General features: G+C 46.0%; 1 protein-coding gene and 1 non-coding gene across 4 annotated transcripts in view; both read left to right on the top strand.

Moving 5' to 3' along the window:
• SLC4A4 (solute carrier family 4 member 4) overlaps positions 1 to 27,388 on the top strand; it is a 355,442-nt gene that overhangs the window by 279,497 nt on the left and 48,557 nt on the right. For all 3 annotated transcript variants that reach the window (XM_038758874.1, XM_038758873.1, XM_038758875.1), the window contains exons 14-16: positions 6,389 to 6,660; positions 15,440 to 15,513; positions 24,855 to 25,046. In XM_038758874.1, the coding sequence (XP_038614802.1) occupies positions 6,389 to 6,660; positions 15,440 to 15,513; positions 24,855 to 25,046 (538 nt within the window). The remainder of the gene's footprint in view (positions 1 to 6,388; positions 6,661 to 15,439; positions 15,514 to 24,854; positions 25,047 to 27,388) is intronic.
• Positions 932 to 1,069, top strand: LOC119939802. Its single transcript, XR_005454765.1, has one exon. It is a non-coding gene; the product is annotated as a small nucleolar RNA SNORA7 (small nucleolar RNA).

The following is a 27,388-nucleotide window of genomic DNA, read 5'->3' on the forward strand; positions in this document are numbered from 1 at the left end:
CCACAGTGAGCCTGTGGTCTAGAGGGGGAGACAGACATTAATATAAATAAATCAGTTTCTACCTCGGTGCTTGGCAGAGTGCTTTGGCAGGTGGCGAGAGCTTAATAAATGCTGCAATTATTATTCCTTCTTCAAAGCTGGAGAAATTTGAGTTTCAGAAATGGGACAAGTCCAAGACCCCTTAGGGACTAAGGGACATCACAGGGAATTCTCCTTTGAGTGTGTAGCTGCCGGACCCCTCTACACTTCTTGAAATTGGCACATCTCCTGCCTCCTTCCAGCATCTAAATGATAGAGAGAGACAAAGAAAGGGGCAGAGAGGGACTGAGAGAGTCAGACAGCGTTGAGAAGAGACAGAGAGGGTTGAGAAAGAGATAGAGAGGGACAGAAGAGAAGCAGTGTGGTCTTGGGGAAAGAATATGGGCCTATGAGACAGAGGCCCTGGATTCTAATCCTGACTTCCCCACGTGTCTGCTGTGTGAGCTTGGGCAAATCACTTCCTATGCCTCCATTCCCTCATCTGCAAAATGGGAATTCAATACCTGTTCTTCCTCCTATTTAGAATGCAAGATCCATTTGGGGCCTGATTATCTTCTACCTACCCCAACGCTTACTGTAGTGTTTTACACTTAACCAATGCCACAATTATTATTATTATTACTAGTAGTAGTAGTGGCAGACAGAGAAAGAAAGAGGGAAAAGAGAGGCAGAGAATGGACTGAGAGAGACAAAGGGACAGAGATGGGAAAGAGAAGAGGAATAGAGAGAGAATAAGAAAGAAAGAAAGAATGAAAGAGAGAAAGAATATCAACATCCTGATTTCAGCCCGCAAGAAAACTGAGCAGAGATCTAAACTAAGGGTCTCATGGCATGAGAAGAGTGTGTTAATAAATGGGTCTCGGCTGGTATTGAGGGCTTGGTCAGAGCCATTCCCCTCTCAGGGTCGCACCCGGAGAGTTTCCAGTATTCTACCAGCCTCAGTTACGGGAGGGAGAGTAAAGCAGAGGCCTACCCATTCCATTCCCAGCTTGGCCAGTGGCTACCGAGTGGAAGGCAATCTGCTACAAGTTAAAACTCTCCCGTGCTGGGCAGGATCAACCTGGGAGAGAGTCGAGGGCAGAGACTCTAGTTTACTGCACGGAAGGCGGCAATGTTAAACCACTTCCATACTTTTACCAAGAAAACACTATGGATCCACTACCAGAACGATTGAAGATGGAGAGAGGGGCCTTCTGGGAGAGATGTGTCCCTGTTATAGCTATGGGTCGGAAATGACTCGAGGGGATAAGACAAGACAAGAAAGGGCCATTAGAGCAGACTTTCCATAGTGTTTATTGTATTTGCTCTGGGTTATTTCTACTCTTCCTCGACCCCCCTCGTAAGTGCTTAATACAGTGCCCTGCACATAGTAAGGGCTCAATAAATACGATTGAATGAATGAATAAATCTGCCTCTCATGGTGTCTCCCTCTGACAATGCACCTCTCTAGGGGCCGATGGAAGGCTGAATGGGAAGTGTTTCTCTTTCTGTACTCACATTGCCCTGAGATGGGAACACATCAATATCCAGGAGCTCTGAGCTGAGCTCCAGAAATGTCAGCCACCGTTGGTCACAGGAAGCCAGATCCCCATGGTTTCTGCTTTGGCTCTCGCTGCCTCTGCTCTGTCCTTCCGCCCAAGCCGAGTGACCGTCCAAGCCCCCGTCTCCGGACCCTCGCTGTCTCCTTTGTCTTTGGACCCTGGCGGCGAGTTTTTACTCCCCTCCTCCTCTTTTTTGTCCTGGTTGCAACCCCCCCCTGCCATCCCAACTGGCTTTGAAATGGTTTCCATAGGGCCAGGGATTTTTCACAGGGTCGTATTGATGGCCCCTCATCCCGACCTTTCGGAGTCTCTTGGAGTCCAATGTTTCTTTTCCCATTCACTCTAAGAAATGCAGCCAAGACCCCATCGCTGGTGTTTCCGGGGAAGAGGAGGTGTCTCTTTCCCGGGCCAGCTGCTTTGCCAGCAAAGGGCAGCCTCTCTCCCATGGTGGAACACTTCGGTTATCCCCCCAGCAGAGCCGGTGGAGAAGCTGAGATTCTCGACTTGGATGGGGTCTAGGAAGCAGAGATGAGTGCAATAGGGAGGTTCTGAGTGTTTTCAGAGTGGGGACATGGCAAGAGAGAACTTCAGACAAAATAGGGTCCCAGGATTGCTGTTAATAATAATGGTAATTGTGGTGTTTGTTAACAGTAATAATAACGATAATAATAATGGTATTTGTTAAGTGCTTACTGTATGCCAGGCACTGTACTAAGCGCTGGGGTGGATACAAGCAAATCAGGTTGGACACAGTCCCTGTCCCACTTTGGGCTCACAGTCTCAATCCCCATTTTACAGATGAGGTACATGAAGCCCAGGGAAGTGAACTGAGTTGCCCAACGTCACTCAACAGATAAGTGGTGGAGCCCATGCTCACTATGTGCCAAACACTTTTCTAAACACTGGGGTAGATACGAGGTAATTAGGTTGGACACAGTCCCTGTCCCACATGGGGCTCACAGTCTTAAGCCCCATTTTCCAGATGAGGTCACTGAGGCCCAGAGAAGTGAAGTGACTTGCGCAAGGTCACACAGCAGACCTATGGCATGTCCTCTGACGCCCAGGTGCTTGCTCTTCCCACTTGGCCACGCTGCTCCTTGATGTCATTTGCCACCCTGCCACTCCTACCCCCAGGGTGCCCTAGGGGGAAAAAGCTGGTCTCTGATTTTCCAGCTGTCAGGGTGAGGCCGGATTTGGCCTGCAAGTTGTGAAGTGGCAAGATTGCCAGCCTTCTGCTTTGGCTCTGGCTGGCTCCACTCAGTCCTTCCGCCCAAGCCGAGTGACCGTCCAAGCCCCCGTCTCCGGACCCTCACTGTCTCCTTTGTCTTTGGACACTGGCAGCGAGTCTGTACTCCACTCCTCCTCTTTTTTCTCCCAGTCGCAACCCCCACCCCCACCCCCAATCCCAACCGGCTTTAAAATGGTCTCCATTAGGGCCAGGGATTTTTCACAGGGTCATATTAATGGCCCTCATCCCGACCCTCATCCTGGCCATCATCGGTGGGTGGGAGGAAGCAGGAGGGTTGGACACATTCACTCATTCAATTCATTCAGTCACATTTATGGAGCGCTTACCATGCGCAGAGCACTGCGACATTCCCTGCCCACAATGAGTTTACAGCTTAGAGGTGGGGGAGACAGACATCGGTACAAATAAATAAAATTACAGATAAATACATAAGTGCTGTGGGGCTGGGAGGGGGGAGAAGAGAAAAGAGAGCAAGTCAGGGTGATGGAGAAGGAAGTGGGAGATGAGAAAAAGTGGGGCTTAGTCTGGGAAGGCCCCTTGGAGGAGATGGGCCTTCAGTAAGGCTTTGAAAGGGGGGCAGGGCAGTACGTTGAGGGATGAGTTCTTGGAAGTGGGCCACGATACTCCATTCACCCTGGCACCACCCAATTTAGCCATCTTGGAAGCCCTGCTTCCATAGGCGAAGCAGCATGGCTCAGTGGAAAGAGCGCAGGCTTGGGAGTCAGAGGTCATGGGTTCGAATCCCAGCTCCGCCACTTGTCAGCTGTGTGACCTTGGGCAAGCCACTTAACTTCTCTGTGCCTCAGTTACCTCATCTGTAAAACAGGGATTAAGACTGGGAGCCCCACATGGGACAACCTGATCACGTTGTATCCCCCCCCCAGCGCTTAGAACAGTGCTTTGCACATAGTAAGTGCTTAACAAATACCACCATTATTATTGTTATCTCTCACCTTTTCTCCAGCACCCACATCTGGTCCCTGTGGGATCAGACCCACATGATCAATAATGCCATGTGTGCCATGCTTTTGGTCTGACTGGGCATCTCCTTCCCTCGTGGAGGAATAGAGGCAGTCTTTGGCTAATGTTTCATCACAGGAACCTGCTTTCAGCAATTCCGAGCCATGTCATTCCCGACCATATCATCGCATCAGCCGAGAGATGGTCAACTACTTGAGGGTGGGGATTTTGTCAATCAATTTACTCTATAATAATAATAATGATGATGATGGCATTTATTAAGTGCTTACTATATGCAAAGCACTGTTCTAAGCACTGGGGAAGTTACAAGGTGATTAGGTTGTCCCATGGGGGGGCTCACAGTCTTCATCACCATTTACAGATGAGGGAACTGAAGTACAGAGAAGTGAAGTGACTTGCCCAGAGTCACACAGCTGACAAGTGGCGGTGCTAGGATTTGAACCCATGACCTCTGACTCCAAAGCCCGGGCTCTTTCCACTGAGCCACGCTCATGCTGTCCAAAGCATTCCGTAAGTGCTCTGCACAGAGGAGGCGCTCAGTAGACACCAGCGATCGATCCCTGTGCCCTTCATCCTTGAACTGCCACAGTGATGTATCCCAGACCTTCCAGCAGCAATGTCTCCCCCCAAAATGAACCTCTGGTCTCCCCCACCTAACAGATTGCAAAGTCGCCCCAAGATGTGTCCCCCATAGCAACAGAAGGGGCCCTTAGAAAACACAGCCTATTACAGTGCTCAAAGCAGGCTTTGGCACATAGTAAGAATGTAACCAACGCCACAGTAATTTTTGTTCCAGCTCAGTGGTTGCATCCGAAGGATGTAAAATCCTTTCTCCAAGTACCTGGGCTCCCTCTCTGGAATTGTTGGGAATTCAAGCTGGAAAATTTCTGGGCATAATTCAGGGAAGCGCTGTAATTAATAAATCCACTTGGTTCTCCATGTTCAATGATCATGCCACTGGTGTTGTTGGGAATCTGATTCCTTTTTTCAGAAGACTGGAATTTTTCTTCATTAGTACTACTGATAATAATGTTTATCAAATGCAATGCACAGTGCTAAACACTTGGGGAAGTCTGGCAGAAAGAAGCAATCATCATCAATCATATTTATTGAGCGCTTACTGTGTGCAGAGCACTGTACTAAGCGCTAAGCAATGAACTAAGCAATGAACCCTATAGGCTGTAAGCTCCTCGTGGGCAGGGATTTCCTCTACCATCCCTGTGTTGTGCTTTCCCAAGTGCTTAGTACAATGCTCTGCACACAGTGAGAGCTCCATAAATATCACTGACTGGCCCTGCCCACTAAGAGCTTGCACTCTAACTTCATTTCACTGGGCATCGTCTTACAGATGAGGATTCATTCCCTTCTCTCCCTTGTCCTTAGACTGTGTCCAACTTGTTTTCTGTGTGACCTTGGGCGAGTCACTTAACTTCTCTGTGCCTCACTTACCTCATCTGTAAAATGGGGATGAAGATTGTAAGCCCCTTGTGGGACAGGGACTGTGTCCAATCTGGATTAGCTTGTATCTAACCCATTGCTTAGAAAAGTGCTTGAAACATAGTAAGCTCCTAACAGATACCATCATCATCACTGTCATCACTGTATCTCAGCGCTTAGAACAGCGCTTCATTCATTCATTCGATCATATTAAGAGTTTTCTGTGTGCAGAGCACTGTACTAAGCGCTTGGAAAGTACAGTTCAGCAACAAATAGAGATGATCCCTAACCAACAACAGGCAAGTGCTTAACAAATACCATCATCATCATCGTTGTATCTCCTTAGTGCTTAGAACAGTGCTTCATTCATTCATTCGATCATATTAAGCGCTTTCTGTGTGTAGAGCACTGTACTAAGCACTTGGAAAGTACAATTCAGCAACAAATAGAGATGATCCCTAACCAACAACGGGCAAGTGCTTAACAAATACCATCATCATCATCATCATTGTATCTCCTTAGTGCTTAGAACAGTGCTTGGCACATAGTAAGCACTTAACGTGATGTGGTGGATAGAGTCTGCGCCTGGGAATCAGAAGGTCTTGGGTTCTAATCCTGACTCTGCCACCTAATAATAATAATTATGGTATTTCATCAAGCGCTTACTATGTGCCAAGCACTGTTCTAACCACTGGGGTAGATACAAGGTAATCAGGTTGTCCCACATGGGGCTCACAGTCTCCCCATTTTACAGATGAGGTAACTGAGGCACAGAGAAGTTAAATGGCTTGCCCAAGGTTACCCAGCAGACAAGTGGCAGAGCCGGGATTAGAACCCACGTCCTCTGACTCCGAAGCCCGTGCTCTTTCCACTAAGCTACGCTGCTTCTCAACTTGTCTGTTCCGTGACCTTGAACAAGTCACTTATCTTCTCTGTGCCTCAGTTACCTCATCTGTAAAATGGGGACTGAGACTGTGAGCCCCTTGTGGGACTGGGACTACGTCCAACTGGATTTGCTTGTACCCACCTCAGCGCTTAGTACAGTTCCTGGCACATAGGAAGATCTTAACAAGTACTTTGATTATTAACAAGCGCCATAATTATTATTATAACGATTAACTCTATCGTTTTTTTCTCCTAGAGACAATCAGTTCGACTATTTGCATTTCCGCCTCTGGATCGGCCTGTGGTCGGCTTTCCTGTGTCTGCTTTTGGTGGCCACCGATGCCAGCTTCCTGGTGCAGTATTTCACCCGCTTCACCGAAGAGGGCTTCTCCTCCCTGATCAGCTTCATCTTCATCTACGATGCCTTCAAGAAGATGATCAAATTGGCTGACTATTACCCCATCAACTCTGACTTCAAAGTGGACTACATCACGCAATTCACCTGCGCCTGTCTCCCTCCGGACACTGGTGAGAAATGATACTCGACGATACCGATCTTGTCGGGTTGCGTCGTTGGGGGCGAGGCGTGTGTTTGTGGGTGATGTGTACGGGGAAACCACCATGCAGTCATTCATTCGTTCGATCATATTTATTAAGCACTTACTGTGTACAAAGCACTTTCCTAAGCGCTTGGGAGAGTAACAACAGACACATTCCTGCCCACAATAAGCTCACAGTCTCGACAGGGGGAGGGGAACAAATGGACAAACTTTAGACTGTGAGCCCACTGTTGGGTAGGGACTGTCTCTATATGTTGCCAATTTGTACTTCCCAAGCGCTTAGTACAGTGCTCTGCACATAGTAAGCGCTCAATAAATACGATTGATGATGATGATGACAAACCCAATGGACAAACCAGTGTATATTAATGTGCCACCCCCTCTAGACTGTAAACTCACTGTGGACAGGGGTTGTGTCTGCCGACTCTGTTGTTTTGTTATAATAATAATAATAATAATTGTGTACTAGTTAAGCGCTTACTATGTGCCAAGCACTGTCCTAACTGCTGGAGTAGATACAAGGCAATCAGGTTGGACACAGCCCCTGTCCCACCTGGAGCTCACAATCTTAGCCTCCACTGTACAGATGAGGTAACTGAGGCACTGAGAAGTTAAGTGACATGCCCAAGGTCACTCAGCAGGCATGTGGCAGAGCTGGGATTAGAATCCAGGACCTCTGACTCCCAAGCCCCTGGTCTTTCCACTAGGCCAGGCTATTTCTGTACTCTGTACTGTGTGCTTCTGTACTCTTGTACTGTCCCAAGCGCTTAGTGCAGTTGTCTGTACATAGTAAGCATTCAATAAATAGCATTGATGATGATGATGTTGCTTCCCCCACTAGATTGTAAGCTTCTTGAGGGTAGGGGTTGTGTCCTCTTATTCTCTCATGCTCTCCTAAGTTCATAGTATGGTGCTCTGCAGAGAGGAAGTACCCATTAAATAATAATAATAATAATAATAATGGCATTTATTAAGCACTTATTATGTGCAAAGCACTGTTCTAAGCACTGGGGAGGTTAGAAGGTGATCAGGTTGTCCCATGGGGGGCTCACAGTCTTAATCCCCATTTCCAGATGAGGGAACTGAGACCCAGAGAAGTGAAGTGACTTGCCCAAAGTCACACAGCTGATAATTGGCGGAGTCGGGATTTGAACCCCTGACTCCAAACCCCGGGCTCTTTCACTGAGCCATGCTGCTTCTCCATACTATTGATTGATTCTCTGTGAGATCCTTCAGGCTTTTTTTTTAACCGATTCAATTTCTGAATGTCTCGCCACTGGCAATTCACTCTGACAAAGTAGAATGTGAAATCCCGCTATCCGTTGAATTCAAACTGAAAGCGGAAGATGTATCTGGAGGTGTGAGCTTAGCAGCCTCAGAAGCTAATATTGTTGGGAAGCAGCATGGCCTAGTGGAAAGAGCCCGGGCCCGAGAGTCAGAGGACCTGGATTCTTGTCCTAGCTCTGCCACTTGTCTGCTGTGTGACCTTGGGCAAATCCGCAGTTGTCTCTGGGCCTCAGTGACTTCATCTGTAAAATGGGAATTAAGATTGTGAGCCCCATGTGGGACGTAGGCTGAGTCCAACTCAAGTAGCTTAGATCTACCCCAGGACTCAGCACTAAACTTGGCACCTAGTAAGCACTTAACAAATGCCACTGTTATTATGATTTGGGGTTTTGCACTTCTGACATTCTCTTTCAGATCGTTGACCTCACATTTAGCTCCAGATATATCCATTGGATAAACCCCTTTTGCTCTTCCAAACCAAAGCTGCCTGTTCATTCAGGGCAGTTGATAGTTGTCTCGGGTTACTCAGTTTCCTTAAATAAGACCTCAGGTTACTCGGTTTCCTTAAATTAAACCTCAAGGTGGCCTCACAGACAAGTCACAGGGAGCATTGTTATGTCTGTCCGTGTGTCTGTCCACCTTTTCCATTTACCCGTACTCCTGCTTCAGTTACACGTGAGGCTTGGAGGGAGAGAGGACATGCCAATTTGATCCCCCTGCTCACAGGCACCAGTTTAACCTCAGGGTGATACTGTCTCAGAGTGAGATTAACAGTCACACGTCACTTGAAGTCATCCACGTTGGGGCTCAGCCACCATTTAGGGATCCTAAGCCGGCCACGTCGCCTTCAGCCGTCCCGGGCATTGCTCATACATGGCTCCGTGGCCTCCCGTGAACCCCCTCCCATCTGTTCAGAGGGCACCGTGCCCAATCACATGCTGGCCAGAACCACGCCAGCCCGGGAGAGGCTGCAGTAAGGGGCAGCACAGATAACCCCGCAAAAGAGGACTAGGATTTAGGATCGCATTTGGGTCCTGAGTCTCGGCCTGTACCCGGAGCCAGAGATGACATCCTCTGCCCACGTGAAAACTCAGAGTGGTGCGTTTCCTCCTCCTCCAAACTGCCCTCTAAATAATAATAATAATAAGCGCTTGGTACAGTGCTCTGCACACAGTAAGCGCTCAATAAATACGATTGGATGAATGAATGAATGATGGCATGTATTGCTTACCATGTGCAAAGCACTGTTCTAAGTGCTGGGGAGGTTACAAGGTGATCAGGTTGTCCCTCAGGGGGCTCACAGTCTTAATCCCCATTTTACAAATGAGGGAACTGAGGCACAGAGAAGTTAAGTGACTTGACCAAAGTCACACAGCTGAAAAGTGGTGGAGGCGGAATTTGAACCCATGACCTCTGACTCCGAGGCCCGTGCTCTTTCCATTGAGCCACGCTGCTTCTCAAGAGACAGACCAAAAAGACTGATGAGGAGCAGAAGGATACCTTAGGCTTTTTTATTCCTCCTGATCAATCATTCAGTGATCTTTCCTGAGCACTTACTATGTGTAAAGTGCTGGTGTCCTGGAGATCGATTCCCCTCTCGTCTTCTCATCGGACGTAGCCTAATCATGGGAACTTTGGTTCTGCCTTCCTGAAACAAGAGTCTAAGTAATCAGAGTCTAAGTCCATGTCCCATGTGAGGCTCACAGTAATAAACCCCTTTTTACAGGTGAAGTAACCGAGGCACAGAGGAATGAGGTGACTGGCCCCAAGTCACACAGCAGGCAAGTGGCAGAGGCAGGATTAAAACCCATGTCCCCGACTGTCAGGCCTGTGCTCTATCCACTAGGCCAGGCTGTTTCTAATTGGACCGTGCTGGGTCCAGTTCCTCTCTCCCTTACCTCCTCTCTAGTGAGACTCCCTGGAGGAAGTGTGGAACGCGGGACTGTGTGTCCGGAGATCAAAGTTCTAGCCCTAGTTCACTCAATCGAATTGATTCGGTGCTAAATGGGTGTAGAGCACTGTACTAAGTGCTTAAAAGCATACCTGCATGGGCCGGGAATCGAACCCCAGCCTCCCACGTGGGAGGCGAGAATTCCATCGCTGAATCGCCAATGCTGCCGCCAGCCGCGACTTAGTGTGAGTCACTTGAGGAAACTGAGGCCTAGAGAGGTAATCGGTGAATTGGGGATATAGTACCTGCTCTCCTTATTGCTTAGACTGTGACCTGGGAACTGTGGATCACCTGATTATCCTGTATTTATCCCCAGCGCTTAGAATGGGGCTTTGGAAAATAGCAAGCACTTCATAAATACATTCATTTTTATGACTTGTCAGAGTTGGGCCTGCCCAGCAGTCAATCAAGCAATCAGTCGATTGTATTTATTAATAATAATGGCATTTATTGAGCACTTACTATGTGCAGAGCACTGTTCTAAGTGCTGGGGAGGTTACAAGGAGATCAGGTTGTCCCACGGGGGGCTCACGGTCTTAATCCCCATTTTACAGATGAGGTAACTGAGGCACAGAGAAGTTAAGTGACTTGCCCAAAGTCCCACAGCTGACAATTGGTGGAGCAGGGATTTGAACCCATGACCTCTGACTCCAAAGCCCGTGCTCTTTCCACTGAGCCATGCTGCTTCTTATTGAGAGCTTATTGCATGCAGAGCACTGTACTTGGGAGAGTACACTATCAGAGTTGGTAGTCACATTCCTTGTCCCCAAGGGGCTTTCAGTCTAGAGGGGAGACAGACATTAATATAAATGAATGAATTACAGATATGGACGTAAGTGCTGTGGGACTGAGGGAGGGATGAATTAAGGGAGCAAATCCAAGTACGAGGGTGATGCAGAAGGGAGAGGAAGAGGAAGTGAGGGCTGAGTCGGGGAAGGCCTCTTGGAGGAGATGGGCCTTCAGTAAGGTTTTGAAGGTGGGGAGAGTGACTGTCTGTTGGATATGAAGAGGAAGGGCACAGGAAGACCTATCTAGCAACTCTGACATACTGGGGAGTCTCCCCTTTTGGGGCTCATTCTCAGGTGAGGAGGCCCATTCTAACCCAAACACCCCTATGAGCAAAGGCCAGTCAGGTGCTCACGGCTCTGCCAGGCATCAGGAAGGCAAAGAGCAGGTTTCAGCTTGATCACTGCATCCTTGGGGTCATGGAATGACATCACCCTTGGACCAAGGAACCTCTAGATTCCCTGGCACGGCCCTCCTGCAGGGCTAGAAAAGCAAAACGGGATGGGTTTAACCTGGGAAATATCCAAAAATCAAAGCCAGGGCTTCTCTGAGCCTTCCAGAGCAGGTGAGAATGAGGCGCATTGTCAGGGAGCCTCGCCACTGTACGATATTCTCTGTACGGACCGGAAAAACTCCGCAGCGATATGAATATGAACTGTCCCGTCCCAGAGAGGTCATCGGGTAAAGCACATTGCTTCAGAAAAGGCAAAGTTCACAACTTGCCCTTTGACAGTGAAGTGAAGTGGCTAACGTTACTCCATTTGAGGTTGTTTGCTCTTCTCCCTTCTCTGATCTCGTATCCTCTTCCAGGGTTTAGAAATTGCATCACGGCCCGCATTGATTCCAGGCTTGGGTTCCGGCCACAGTTTAGAATGACTGGGCATTATCGCCAGTGCCGGTATTTGTCACCACCTACGGGATGAAATACAAATAAAATAATGCACTGATGAATTATCCAAGAACCCATCCTTTCTCAAAACTATTATAGGCTGTGAGAGGTTTGTCGATCACATGAGCAAAGGCATGATAATTCATAGAGTGCACATCACCCTCTCAGATATGGTGGTTTTGAACTGTCAATCTCCAGAAAAAATAAATTAAGTGCACCATGGGAGGCCCCTCTCAGAATCGCATCCAGAGAGTTTCCAGTCCTCTACCAGTCTTGGCTATGGGACGGACAGTCAAGTAGAGGCCTACCCATTCCATTCCTAGCTTGGGCCATGGTTAGCGAATGGAAGACAATCTGCTACAGGTCAAAACTCACCTGTGCTGGGCAGCAGCGACATGGGAGAGAGTCGAGGGTGGAGACTCAAGCTTACTGCATGGAAGAAGGCAGTGGTAAACCATTTCTGGATTTTGACCAAGAAAACGCTATGGATCCATTACGAGAAAGATTGCAGATGGAGGTGGGGCATTCTGGGGGAGATTTGTCCATGGAGTTTCTGTTGGTCAGAAACGATTCATTCATTCATTTGTTCAATCATATATATTGAGCGCTTACTATGTGCAGAGCACGGTACTAAGTGCTTGGAAAGTACAATTCGGCAACAAATAGAGACAATCCCTACCCAACAACGGGCTCACAGTCTAGAAGGGGGGAGACAGACAACAAAACAAAACAAGTAGACAGGCATCAATAGCATCAAAATAAATAACTAGAATTATTCATTCATTCAGTCGTATTTATTGAGCGCTTACTGTGTGCAGAGCACTGTACTAAGCGCTTGGGAAGTACAAGTTGGCAACATATAAAGATGGTCCCTACCCAGCAGCGGGCTCACAGTCTAGAAGGGGGGAGACAGAAAACAAAACAAAACAAGTAGACAGGCATCAATAGCATCAAAATAAATAACTAGGATTATTCATTCATTCATTCGATCGTATTTATTGAGCGCTTACTGTGTGCACAGCACTGTACTAAGCACTTGGGAAGTACAAGTTGGCAACATATAGAGATGGTCCCTACCCAACAGCGGGCTCACAGTCTAGAAGGGGGAGGCAGAGAACAAAACAAAACATATTAACAAAATAAAATAAATAGAATAAATATGTACAAATAAAATAAATAAATACAGTAATAAATACATACAAACATATACATATATACAGCTATGTATGTATATATGTATGTATATATACATATATTATAGATATATACATTTTATTAATGAAATAAATAGAATAATAAATATGTGTATATATATATATATACACACAAGTGCTGTGGGGCGGGGAGGGGGGTAGAGCAGAGGGAGGGAGAAAGGGCAATGAGGAGGGGAGGAGGAGCAGAGAAAAAGAGGGGCTGAGTCTGGGAAGACCTCCTGGAGGAGGTGAGGTGAGCTTTCAGTACGAGACTATGGGAGGGCCAGGGGAGAGTGGGTTGGAAGTTTTGAGCCTGTGTGTTAGACTATTGGATCGAAGAGTATTCTGGGGAGGTTTGGGGCCCAAATGATATTTTCTATTGAAGAGTTCTCCAGCAAGCAGGGACCCATTGTTTCTTTTAAGCCAAGGGGCTTTGTGGAAAGAGCATGTCACAGGCTCCACCCCTTGTCTGCTGTTTGACTTTGGACAAGTCATTTCCCTTCTCTGTTTCTCAGTTACCTCAATAGTAAAATGGGGATTCACTGCTTGTTTTCCCTCCTATTTAGACTGTGAGCCCAATATGGAACAGGTACTGCATTCAAGCCGTTTATCATCATCATCATCATCAATCGTATTTATTGAGCGCTTACTGTGTGCAGAGCACTGTACTAAGTGCTTGGGAAGTACACGTTGGCAACATATAGAGACAGTCCCTACCCAACAGTGGGTTCACAGTCTAAAAGACTGTGTTTATCTTGTATCTATCCCAGAACTTAGTAATAATATAATAATGATGGCATTTATTATGCACTTACTATGTGCAAAGCACTGTTCTAAGCGCTGGGGAAGGTTACAAGGTGATCAGGTTGTCCCATGGGGGGCTCACAGTCTTAATCCCCATTTTACAGATGAGGTCACTGAGGCACAGAGAAGTTAAGTGACTTGCCTGAAGTCACACAGCTGACAATTGGCAGAGCCGGAATTTGAACCCATGACCTCTGACTCCAAAGCCCGGGCTCTTTCCACTGAGCCACGCTAGTACAGTGCCTGGCACATACTAAGCATGTTACGAAGTCGATTATAAACCAACAACAAAAAAAAGCCTTTCTGCTGTCTGAATGGAAGGAATGGCCGCCACATCCAAAAACAATTAAAGGAAGTCAATAAAATTATGTGGAGAAAAGTGAAAGGACTTGGGTTATTTAATCCACTGTATCTCTACAGAGAATAGGACAAGAGGAAATGGTAGTCATAGAAATAATTGTGGTATTTAAGTGCTTACTATATGCCAAGCACTACATTAAGCTCTGGGTAGCAACAAAATCATCAAATTGGACACAGTCCCTGTCCCACTTGGGGTTCACAGTCCAAGGGGAAGAGAGGGTAGGTATAAATCCAAGGTCACTTCTCCTCTAAGGGGGTTTCCATGTTTAATCCCTCTTTTCCCTGGCTCCCTATCCCTTCTGCATCATCTATGCACTTGGATCTGTGACCTTTGGGCACTTGGTATTCACTCCACCCTCAACCCCATAGCATGTATGTAAATGTCTTTAAATTATATATTATAAATTATTCATTTATACTAATGTCTGTCTCCCCTTCTAGCCTGTAAGCTTGTTTGGGCTGGGAATGTGTCTGCCAACTCTGTTGTATTGTACTCTTCCAAGCCCTTAGTAAGTAGAAGGCACTCGATAAATACCGCTGATTGATCCAATCTCTGTTTTACAGATGAGGAAACTAAGGCACAGAGAAATGAAGTGACCTGCCCAGGGTCACAAAGCCGGTAAATGGTTGAGTTGAGGTTGGGACCCATGTCCCCTGATTCCCAGGCCCCGGGCTCTTTCCACTAGGCCACACTGCTTCTCAAATGGTTTTGCCCTCTAGCAAGATTCCAATTTCAACGTAAGACAGTACGTCCAGATCCTAGGGCAGAGGCAGGATATGAAGGGAGGTTATGAAATAACAAGTCCTAGAGAGATCTTTGTAAATTATTTGTTTGGTGTTTCTTTGTTTCCTGTCCTTGAATGGCTTAGAGGTCATCTCCAAGATAGTCAACTGGGGCTCCCTCAGCTCTGCCAATGCTTAATACAGTGCTTTCACACAGTAAACTCTCTATAAACACTACCTTGCTTTTACCCATCCCTCCCCCACCACCAGTTTATAGGTGTTTATAGAGGCTTTTGTTAACCGCTTACTATGTGCCAGGCACTGTTCTAAGCACTGGGGTTGATACAAGCTAATATGGTTGGACACAGTCCCTTTCCCACATGGGGCACTCAGTCTTCATCCCCATTTTCCAAGTGAGGTAACTGAGGCATAGAGAAGTGAAGCGACTTGCCCAAAGTCACATAACCGATAAGTGGCGGAGCGGGGATTAGAACTCAGGTCCTTCTGACTCCATTACCACTAATACTGCTACATGTATTTACGATTGATGGATTGATTGATGTATTTACTGGGCATTCAATGGGATCAGAGTTTGGCGACTTATCTTGCCGTCATTTGAGGGAAGTTGATTGGAAATTGCTTTTACCCATCCCTCCCCCACCGCCGGTTGACAGACTTAATGGATCTTCAGTTCATTAAATCTTCTAATTGCAGTGTGCATTATGAAACACACAATTATTCTCTTGTCTTGCAGTCAATGTGTCAATACCCAATGAGACAACAGCAGCCCCTGTGGATATGCTGACTAGCTCACCGTCGTCGGAGACAGTAAGTGCACTAACATCAGCAAAGTCAGCAAGTTGTGTAATCGTTCTCTCCGCGTTGCCCCCATCTCTCTCCGCTCGGGACTCCTCCTGTGATCCAGCGTTCCAGACTGGGGAAGAAGCAGCGTAGCCTAATGGATAGAGCAAGGGCTTGGGCGTCAGAAGGACCTGGTGACAGAAGTGACAGGCCCATAGTCACAGTAGACGAGTGGCGGAAATGGGATTAGAACCCAGGTCCTTCTGACTCTCTGGCCCTGGGATCTAGCTATTATCATTATCATCGTTTCTATGCCTAAGATACACTGCTTTTCTATTTTGTGTCTACCCCAATCCTAAGAACAGTGCTTGACACACAGTAAGGGCTGCAGCACCAAGAGTCGCCCGGTTAAGGCCTCCAGTCTCGCCCCGGTCAGTGCAACGCGTTCCCCTCTGGGAGTGATTTTAGTGGTCTGTCGTTTGTTGCAAGCGGAAGACTTCTGTTCTGGAAGCAGCAGAGTGGGGAAGAAATCTGCCATTTCCACCTCCCAGTATTTCCCAGTAACGTGGATCCTTTCTAGCGGGCTACAGTCTCACGCTGCCTTTCCAACAACAGCTGGAATACCTGTGCTGCAGGAAAGAGTGGACGGATTTAGTCATTTTCCCAACTATTTTCCCTTGACCACTTCCCCATCTCCCTCTCTTCTTCTTAGGAACATGGACTTTCCTGTCTGGTTTCCCTTTCCCTTCTGGATCTCCCTTTCCCTCCGCCTTTGCCCTCTTCCTCTAGTAAGTGCTCAATAAATACAATTGATTCATTGATTATGCCTCAGTTTCCTCATCTTTAAAGTGGGGATTCAATACCTATTCTGCCTCCCCATTGGATTATGAGCCCCCTGTGGGACAGGAACTGGGAATGACTTGGTTAACTTGTATCTACCCCAGGGCTTAGAGCAGTGCTTGACCCATAGTAAGCATTTAACAAATACTATTATTATTATTCTTATTTAGTAGTGTGGACCACCCCCTTCTCCTCAACACGTTATCTGACCTTGGCTTCACAGACTCCGTCCTCTCCTGGTTCTCCTCTTATCTCTCCGGTCGTTCTTTCTCAGTCTCTTTTGCAGGCTCCTCCTCCCCCTCCCATCCTCTTACTGTGGGGGTTCCCCAAGGTTCAGTGCTTGGTCCCCTTCTGTTCTCAATCTACACTCACTCCCTTGGTGACCTCATTCGCTCCCACGGCTTCAACTATCATCTCTACGCTGATGACACCCAGATCTACATCTCTGCCCCTGCCCTCTCCCCCTCCCTCCAGGCTCGCATCTCCTCCTGCCTTCAGGACATCTCCATCTGGATGTCCGCCCGCCACCTAAAGCTCAGCATGTCGAAGACTGAGCTCCTTGTCTTCCCTCCCAAACCTTGTCCTCTCCCTGACTTTCCCATCTCTGTTGACGGCACTACCATCCTTCCCGTCTCACAAGCCCGCAAACTTGGTGTCATCCTCGACTCCGCTCTCTCATTCACCCCTCACATCCAAGCCGTCACCAAAACCTGCCGGTCTCAGCTCCGCAACATTGCCAAGATCCGCCCTTTCCTCTCCATCCAAACCGCTACCCTGCTAATTCAAGCTCTCATCCTATCCCTTCTGGACTACTGCACTAGCTTTCTCTCTGATCTCCCATCCTCGTGTCTCTCTCCACTTCAATCCATACTTCATGCTGCTGCCCGGATTATCTTTGCCCAGAAACGCTCTGGACATATTACTCCCCTCCTCAAAAACCTCCAATGGCTACCGATCAATCTGCGCATCAGGCAGAAACTCCTCACCCTGGGCTTCAAGGCTCTCCATCACCTCGCCCCCTCCTACCTCACCTCCCTTCTCTCTTTCTACTGCCCAGCCCGCACCCTCCGCTCCTCCACCGCTAATCTCCTCACTGTACCTCGCTCTCGCCTGTCCCGCCGTCGACCCCCGGCCCACGTCATCCCCCGGGCCTGGAATGGCCTCCCTCTGCCCATCCGCCAAGCTAGCTCTCTTCCTCCCTTCAAGGCCCTGCTGAAAGCTCACCTCCTCCAGGAGGTCTTCCCAGACTGAGCCCCTTCTTTCCTCTCCCCCTCATCCCCCTCTCCATCCCCCCGTCTTACCTCCTTCCCTTCCCCACAGCACCTGTATATATGTATATATGGTTGTACATATTTATTACTCTATTTATTTATTTATTTATTTATTTATTTTACTTGTACATTTCTATCCTACTTATTTTATTTTGTTGGTATGTTTGGTTCTGTTCTCTGTCTCCTCCTTTTAGACTGTGAGCCCACTGTTGGGTAGGGACTGTCTCTATGTGATGCCAATTTGTACTTCCCAAGCGCTTAGTACAGTGCTCTGCACATAGTAAGCGCTCAATAAATATGATTGATTGATTGATTGATTGATAGTAGTATCATTATTATGGCATAACACCAGGATAATCAGGTTGGACACAGTCCTCTCCCTTGGGGTTCATGGTCTAAGTAGGAGGGAAAACAGGTATTTCATCCCTATTTTACTTATGAAGAAACTGACACCCAGAAAAGTTAAGTGACTTGCCAAAGGTCACTCGGCAGGCAAATGGCAGAGTCCCCTGACTCTGAGGCCCATGCTCTTTTCACTAGGGCACTCTGATGTTATGTCCTTAATTGTCCCATAGATGCAATGCACTGTACTCAGTGCTTGGAAAATACACAAAGTGACATATTTCCCACCCACAAGGAACTCTCCCTCTTTTTATGTGGTACTTGAAGACTGCACACACAGTTCCTCTCTTGAGGCTGCAAAACGACACCTCTTTATTGGAAAAGTTTGGCTTAACAACTTATTGAAAAGAATAGGAAAGACCACACAATCTTCCTCAAATGCAAGGCTCTTGAGACCATGAAGGTGTCTTTGCTTTTCTTAGCAACAGTCAATCAATCAATCAATCGTATTTATTGAGCACTTACTGTGTGCAGAGCACTGCACTAAGCGCTTGGGAAGTACAAGTTGGCAACATATAGAGACAGTCCCTACCCAACAGTGGGCTCACAGTCTAGAAGGGGGAGACAGAGAACAAAACCAAGCATATTAACAAAATAAAATAAATGAATAAAAATTATTATTGTATTATAACATTATTATATTTATTTATATATTATTATATATTATTAATATAGTATATATTTATTATAATATTATTAACATATTAACAAAATAAAATAAAAAATAAATAAATAAAATAAATAGAATAGATATGTACAAGTAAAATAGAGTAATAAATATGTACAAACATATATACATATATACAGGTTATACAACCCCTTGATGTGATGCAAAGAGTAAAAATCAAGACTTCCAAAAGCAGTATCTTGGTGAGATGGGTCCCTCTGCTTCAGTATCTTCTTCTATCTCTGGAAGCTGGCTGCTTCCTCCTTCCTCTACCCCACAATCACGTACTCTGTCGCTGCATGGAATTCGCTGAATCTTGGCTTTTTTTCTCAACGATTCCCATGAGGGATTAATTGCCAAAGTCCCTGAGGAAAAGTCAGTACCTTATCAGATCAGTTCTGATAAGTATATTTCTTCCCCCCTCACCTGAGTCAGCTAAGTGAATCCTGGCTTCTGCTTCGGGATTTTTGAACTTGAGGAAATCTGCTGATGAGGCTGCAGGTGAATGTCTTTCTCCACCTCCCCAGGATTTGGTTTCGGAGTGAGAGGATCCAAACTGGGTCACTGATGTCCCACCTACGGACTGTCATTCCCTGCAGGACACATTGGCAACCTGGCCACTTCAGCTGACGGAACATTTACCTGGTTTCAATCTCAGTTCCGCCACCTGACTTCTGTGTGACCTTAGCCAAGTCACGTAAATTCTCTGGGTCTCAGTTTCCTCTCAGTAAAATGGGGATGAAATATCTGTTTGTCCTCATACTTATATCGTGAGCCCCACAAGGGACAGGAATTGCATCTGTCTACACGTCTTGTATTGTTTTCTGTCTCCCGCTTCTAGACTGTGAGCCCATTGTTGGGTAGGGACCGTCTCTATATGTTGCCGACTTGTACTTCCCAAGCGCTTAGTACAGTGCTCTGCACACAGTAAGTGCTCAATAAATACGATTGAATGAATGAATGAATCCACCCCAGTGCCTTATGCTGTGCTTGGCACATAATAAGCGCTTCATTCATTCATTCAATTGTATTCATTCATTCATTCATTCATTCAATCGTATTTATTGAGCACTTACAGTGTGCAGAGCACTGTTCTAAGCACTTGGAAAGTACAAATTGGCAACGACGGGCTCCCAGTCTAGAAGGGGGAGACAGACAACAAAACAAAACAAGTAGACAGGTGAACACATACTATTATTGTTTTTATTGTTATCATTATTAGTACCTAGGCAGGGGTTGGAAGGGCCAATCAGTTGTGAAGTGACCTACTATTTCTTTTAAATAGTATTTGTAAGCACTTACTATATGTCAGACACTGTACTAAGCATTGGGGTTGACACAAGTTAAATCGGGTTGGACACAGTCTATGACCTACAAGGGGCTCACAGTCTTAATCCCCATTTTACAGATGAGGCAACTGAGGCACAGAGAAGTGAAGTGATTTGCCTAAGCAGACAAATGGTGGAGTCAGAATTAGAAGCCAGGTCCTTCTGACTCCCAAGCCCATGCTCTATCCACTAGGCCACGCTGCTTCTTCAACCACTTTTGCAAATGTGGATAAAATCTCACCATTGAATAATAATAATAATAATAAAATTGATGGTACTTGTTAAGCACTTACTATGTATCATGCACTGTTCTAAGCACTGGGGTAGATACAAGGTAATCAAGTTGTCCCATGTGGGGCTCACAGTCTTAATCCCCATTTTACAGATGAGGGAACTGAGGCACAGAGAAGTGAAGTGACTTGCCCAAAGTCACACAGCTGACAAGTGGCAGAGCTGGGATTAGAACCCATAATAATAATAATAATAATGGCATTTGTTAAGCGCTTACTATGTGCAGAGCACTGTTCTAAGCGCTGGGGGGGATATAGCATGATCAGGTTGTCCCACGTGGGGCTCACAGTCAATCCCCATTTTACAGATGAGGTAACTGAGGCTCAGAGAAGTTAAGTGACTTGCCCAAGGTCACACAGCAGACATGTGGCAGAGCTAGGATTTGAACCCATGACCTCTGACTCCAAAGCACGGGCTCTTTCCACTGAACCACGCTGCTTCTACAAAACATCATCTTCTACCAAAATGTGTGTGTGTTTGTATGTATGTATGTTTTTTAAAAAGCTGAAGAACTTATTGACAGGGTCCAAAATCCATGATACCGTGAAGTCACCCATACAGTTTCCTTAAGTGATTCATCTATCCCTAATGCAAAATGACAGGAAATTGCTTTCGTGACAGGATGCAGTTACCTTTTTGTACTTCACAGACCTGTTAACATAGAGTCTAGTTAGTCCCATTTTTATAAGCGAAGAAACTGCTGTACCGTGAGGTCATATGACTTGTCGATCAATCGACCATTCATATTTATTGAGTACTTACTGTGTGCAGAACAATATACTAAGCTCTTGGGGGAGTACAGTGTAACACTGTAACAGACACATCCCCTTCCCACAATGAGCTTCAGTCTAGAGGGGGGGGACAGACATTAATATAAGTAAATAAATTACTGATATGTACATAAGTGCTGTGGGGCTGGGAGAGAGGTGAATGAAGGGAGAAAATCAGGATGATACGGAAGGGAGAATAGGAAATGAGGACTTAGGGAAGGCCTCTTGGACTCACTCCCTCTGCTCTGCCCCCATCTCCACCCCACAGCACTTGTGTATATATGTCCATATTTATTATTCTATTTATTTTATTAATGACGTATATATAGCTATAATTCTATTTAATTAGATTGATGCTATTGATGTCTGGTTACTTGTTTTGATGTCGGTGTCCCCCCTTCTAGACTGTGAGCCCGTTGTTGGGCAGGGATTGTCTCTGTTTATTGCTGAATTGCACTTCCCAAGCGCTTAGTACAGTGCTCTGCACACAGTAAGCGCTCAATAAATGCGGTTGAATGAATGAATATGAATGAATGAATGAATGAATGAGGAGCTGTGCCGTCAGTAAGGCTTCGAAGGGGAGGAGAGTAGTTATCTGTCGGATATGAGGATGGAGGGAGTTTCCAGGCCAGAAACAGGGTGTGGGTGAGAAGTTGGTGGTGAGATAGATGAGACTGAGGCACAGCGAGTGGGTTGACATTAGTGGGGCAAAGTGTGCGGGCTGGATTGGAGTAAGAGAGCTGTGAAATGAGATGCCAAGAGACTCAGAACAAACTGAGAGTGAAGGTTCCAACTCCATATTACCAATTCAGGGCTCTGTTTTGGGGCAGCCGTGAACAACATTCCCTTTCAACAGCATTCTCGTCCCTTCCGAGATGCGTAAAACTGGGAGGGAGATTTCGATCTGGAAGGTAACACACAACACGCTTCATAATGGAAAACGTGCAAAACCTGGAAAGCAGATCAAGGAATTCAGATAAAAGTGCCAAAAAGATCATTCATAACAATGTAACAACCTCACCAGAGGGTGGTGGCAGCTGCTGAAAGAATGGCCACCCCCTGAGCTTTTTTTTATGGTATTTGTTAAGCGCTTACTATGTGCCAGGCACTGTACTAAGCACTGCAGTAGATACAAGCTAATCAAGTTGGAGACAGTCTCTGTCCCACATTGGGCTCACTGTCTTAATCTCCATTTTCCAGATGAGGGAACTGAAGCCCAGAGAAGTGAACTGACTTACCCAAGGTCACACAGCAGACAAGTGATGGAGCTGGGATTAGGACCCACAATTAGGACATTGTGACTCTCAGCCCCAGGCTCTATCAACTAGACCGTGCTGTTTCTCTAGGAGCTTCATAAGAGAATAGCATTCTAGGAATTGTCACCATTCGTAAAGGATTTGAGTGGTAGACAAACTGTGCCTGCTTTATACTTCATGTTGGTTGTGTCTACCTGGATGAAGAGAGGAGGAGAGTTGAAATAATTATTATCTGAACAATTCAGAACAAAAATACGTGTTTTTGACGCAAGAATGGGTTGTCTGGATGGGTTTTCTGTAAGCTCATTGTGGGCAGGGAATGTGTTTGTCTATTGTTGTATTGTACTGTCCCAAGCGCTTCATAAAGTGCTCTGCACACAGTAGATGCTCAATAAATGCAATTAAGTAAATATATCTAGGTGGGCTACCTCTGTACCTCTGCCCTTTGACCATCCACTGGACCAAAGTGCTGACAGAAATAATGGCCATGATCAGTGGTCCAGCTCACAGGAGAGTGATTTCAGGTGGGGCAAGGAATCATGGGCACCTGCATTTTGTAAAAGACCTTCTTTTGTCAGCTGGGCCACCAGCAGAAGCATCAGCCATCCAGAGTTTCAGGGACTGTCTTGTGAACTCCCACCAAGCTGGGCTTCAGATAAGTCAAGTTCTGTTCTGCCAGTATTCCGCTGATGGCATAAAAATTCTTTTTTCGGTGCATAAACTGCACCTTCATTTATTCATTCAATTGTATTTATTGAGTGCTTACCGTGTGCAGAGCACTGTACTAAGCGCTTGGGAAGTACAAGTCAGCAACATATAGAGACGGTCCCTACCAAACAACGGGTTCACAGTCTAGAAGAAAAAAACACCTTGCACCCCAGATTGGACTCGCACTCACAATTCCCGGCTTAAGAGGCCAGTGCCTTGTCCATTTGGCCACTGGGGCAAAACATTGCAGCATCTCATCTAGTGGATTCTATTTCAAAAATTCAGATACAGAAATCGCAGCCAGAGCAAAGCAAGATTAATCACCTGCCAGAAGCAAAGGTTGAAAAGGGGTGATTATGCTGTTCTACTGTTTGCAATTATGTTGCGTTGTTCTCTCCCAAGCATTTACTACAGTATTCTTTCCAGAGTAAGCAGTCAAAAAATAGCCCCACCCTCAACACCATATCCCTTATGTGCATAGTTTTAAATTATTAATTGTAAATTACTTATTTATATGTATTAATGCTTGTCTTCCCTTCTAGACTATAAGTTCATTATGGGCAGGGAACATGCCTGCTAATCCTGTTGTATTGTGCTCTCCCAAGCACTTAGAACAATTTCTCTGCACATAGCGCTCAATAAATACCACTGATTGATTGCTCTTTAGTCAGCTTCTGGAATAACCTTAATCCATCTAACCTCTAGTCATGTGGTTAGAGATAGTTAACTGTGGCAGTGGGTATGCTGTTACTCTGTGCTAGGCATTGTGTTAAGTGCTGGGATAGATACAATGCAATCAGATCAGATACAGTCCCTGTTCTATTTGGGGGATTTAGTTGAAAGGGGAGGGAGAATGGGTGTTTATTCCCCTTTTATAGAGGAGGAAACTGAGGCATGGAGAAGTAAAGTGACTTGCTCACAGCCAGCCACACAGCCGGCAACTGAGGAGCTGGGATTAGAACCCAGGTCTACTTCCAGTTCTTTGCTCTTCCCACTAGGCCATGTTCCTTCAGACCAATCAATCAATCAATCATAATTTTGTGTGGTATTTGTTAAGCGCTTACTATGTGCCAGGCACTGTTCTGAGTGCTAGGGGAGATACAAGGTAACCAGGTTGGACAAAGTCCAAGTCCCACATGGGAATCACTGTTGTAATCTCAGTTACAGATAAGGTAACTGAGGCACAGAGAAGTTAAATGACTTGCCCATGGTCACACAGTAGACAAGTGGCAGAGCCGGCACTAGAACCCAGGTCCTTCTAATAATAATAATAATAATAATGACATTTATTAAGTGCTTACTATGTGCAAAGCACTGTTCTAAGCGCTTGGGAGGTTACAAGGTGATCAGGTTGTCCCACAGAGGGCTCACAGTCTTAATCCCCATTTTATAGATGAGGGAACTGAGGCCTAGAGGAGTTAAGTGACTTACCCAAAGTCACACAGCTCATTGGAAGAGACAGGATTCGAACCCATGACCTCTGACCCCAAAGCCCGGGTTCTTTCCACTGAGCCACGCTGCTTCTCCACTCCCAGGCCTGTGTTCTATCCACTAGGTCACGCTGCTTCTAAGTAAGCTTATTGAGTACTTCCCAAGCGCTTAGTACAGTGCTCTGCACATAGTAAGTGCTCAATAAATACGATTGATGATGATGATGATGATTGAGTAAGCTTATTGAGCGCTTATTGCCTACAGAGCACTATACTAAGATCTTGGGAGAGTACAATATAACAGGTTTGGTAGCTATATTCCCTGACTACAGGGAACTCCATTACAACTATGTGTTAGAGTTTTACTTCATCTTTTCTTTCTTTAACACTTATTTTTTTCTTCAGTACCACAATGGCACGATTGACTGGGCATCCTTGTCCAAGAAGGAGTGCTTGAAATACAGCGGAGAACTCGTGGGCAGAAGCTGCGACTTTGTGCCCGACATCACCCTCATGTCCTTTATCCTCTTCCTCGGCACATACACGTGTTCCATGGCCCTGAAGAAATTCAAAACCAGCCGCTACTTTCCGACCACGGTAAGAGCCTTGGCATCTGGCATCTTGGCATCTGTAGAAGCAGCGTGGCTCAGTGGAAAGAGCCCGGGCTTTGGAGATAGAGGTCATGGGTTCAAATCCTGGCTCCGCCAATTGCCAGCTGTGTGACTTTGGGCAAGTCACTTCACTTCTCTGGGCCCCAGTTCTCTCATCTGTAAAATGGGGATGAAGACTGTGAGCTCCCGGTGGGACAACCTGATCACCTTGTAACCTTCCCAGAGCTTAGAACAGTGCTCTGCACATAGTAAGCGCTTAATAAATGCTATCATTATTATTATTATCTGAGACCATTTCCTTGTGGTCTGGGCCTGATCCCAACCGACACTCATTCACTGTGAGGGGTTTGTGCGTAATCGCTGAGAGCCGAGAAGACAGGGTGAGCCTCCCTGAAGAATGTGGGAGGAGTTACGGTGAGAAGCTTTGTTTTTAATTAATGGTAATTATTAAGCACTTAGTATGTGCCAAGCAATGTCCTAAGCACTGGGGTAATAATAATAATAATATTTGTGGTATTTGTTACGTGCTTACTATGTGCTAGGCACGTACTGCACAGGGGTGGATACAAGCAAATCAGGTTCATTCATTCGTTCTTTCATTCAATTGTATTTATTGAGCACTTACTGTGTGCAGAGCACTGTGCTAAGCGCTTGGGAAGTACAAGTTGGCAACATACAGAGACGGTCCCTACCCAACAGCGGGCTCACAGTCTAGAAGGGGGAGACAGTCAACAAAACAAAACATATTACAAAATAAAATAAATAGAATAAATGTGTACAAATAAAATAAATAAATAAATAGAGTAGTAAATACATACAAACATATATACATATATCCAGGTGCTGTGGGGAGGGGAAGGAGGTAAGGCGGGGGGGATGGGGAGGGGGAGAAGGGGGAGAGGAAGGAGGGGGCTCAGTCTGGGAAGGCCTTCTGGAGGAGGTGAGCTCTCAGTAGGGCTTTGAAGGGAGGAAGAAAGACACAGTCCCTGTCCCACGTGGGGCTCACAGTCTTAATCCCCATTTTACAGTTGAGGTAACTGAGGCCCAGAGAAGTTAACTGACTTGTCCAAGTTCACACAGCGGACAGGTGGAGGAGCCAAGATTAGAACCCATGACCTTCTGACTTCCAGGCTTGTGCTCTCTCTGCTAAGCCATGTCAATCAGGCCGGATAGCAGCATTGCTCAGTGGAAAGAGCACAGGCTTTGGAGTGAGAGGTCATGGGTTCAAACCCCGGCTCCACCACTTGTCAGCTGTGTGACTTTGAGCAAGTCACTTCACTTCTCTGGGCCTCAGTTCCCTCATCTGGAAAATGGGGATTAAGACTGTGAGCTCCCTGTGGGACAACCTCACCACCTTGTAACCTCCCCAGCGCTTAGAACAGTGCTTTGCACATAGTAAGCGCTTAATAAATGCTATCATTATTATTATTATTATTACAGTCGCTGAGCCACATAGGGATCATAGCCTGAGAAGGAGGGAGAACAAGTATTGAATCCTCATTTTGCAGTTAAGGAAGCTGAGGTCCAGAGAAGTTAAGTGACTTGCCGAAGGTTAGACACCGGGCAGGCGTTGGGAGGCAGGATTAGAACCTAGATCCTTTGTCTCCCAGGCCAAGCTACTATACCTGGCATTAAGATTGGAGGCTAGAAGTTGTCCCTCACCTTGATGCAAGATTTAGGGAAGCCTCTATTTTTACTCCTTTTCCTTTCTACTGGATTCTGCAGCTCAGGGCTAGGAACCCATTAGATGGGAAGCGCCTTGAGGACAGGGAAGTTCGATTTATCTCTTTGTACTTAGTAGTAATAATAATAATAATAGATAATAATTATAATAATGATTCTATATTATATGTAATTATATATTATATAATAATCATATGATATTATTGTGGTTGTTATTAATAAATAATAATGATAATAAAATGGGGGTGAAGGCTATGAGCCCCCTGTGGGACAACCTGATTGCCTTGCAACCTCTCCAGCTCTTAGAACAGTGCTTTGCACATAGTAAGTGCTTAATAAATGCCATCGTTATTATTATTATTATCATTATTATAATAGTAATGATCATAGTATCTGTTACGTGTTTACCCTGCCAAGTACTGGGATAGTTGCAGTGCAATCAGATTGGACACCATCCCTGTCCCTCCTGGGGCCCATAATACAAATGGGAGGGAGAACAAATAGCCAATCCCCATTTTGCCGATGAGAAAACTGAAGCTTGGAGAAATTAAATGACCTGGCCAAGTTCACCCACTGGACAAGTGGTGAAGCCGGGAACAGAAGCCGAGTCTTCTGACTCCCAATTCTTTCCTCTTTCCACTAGGT

Source organism: Tachyglossus aculeatus, chromosome 17, assembly GCF_015852505.1.
Source record: "Tachyglossus aculeatus isolate mTacAcu1 chromosome 17, mTacAcu1.pri, whole genome shotgun sequence".
Taxonomy (NCBI): domain Eukaryota; kingdom Metazoa; phylum Chordata; class Mammalia; order Monotremata; family Tachyglossidae; genus Tachyglossus; species Tachyglossus aculeatus.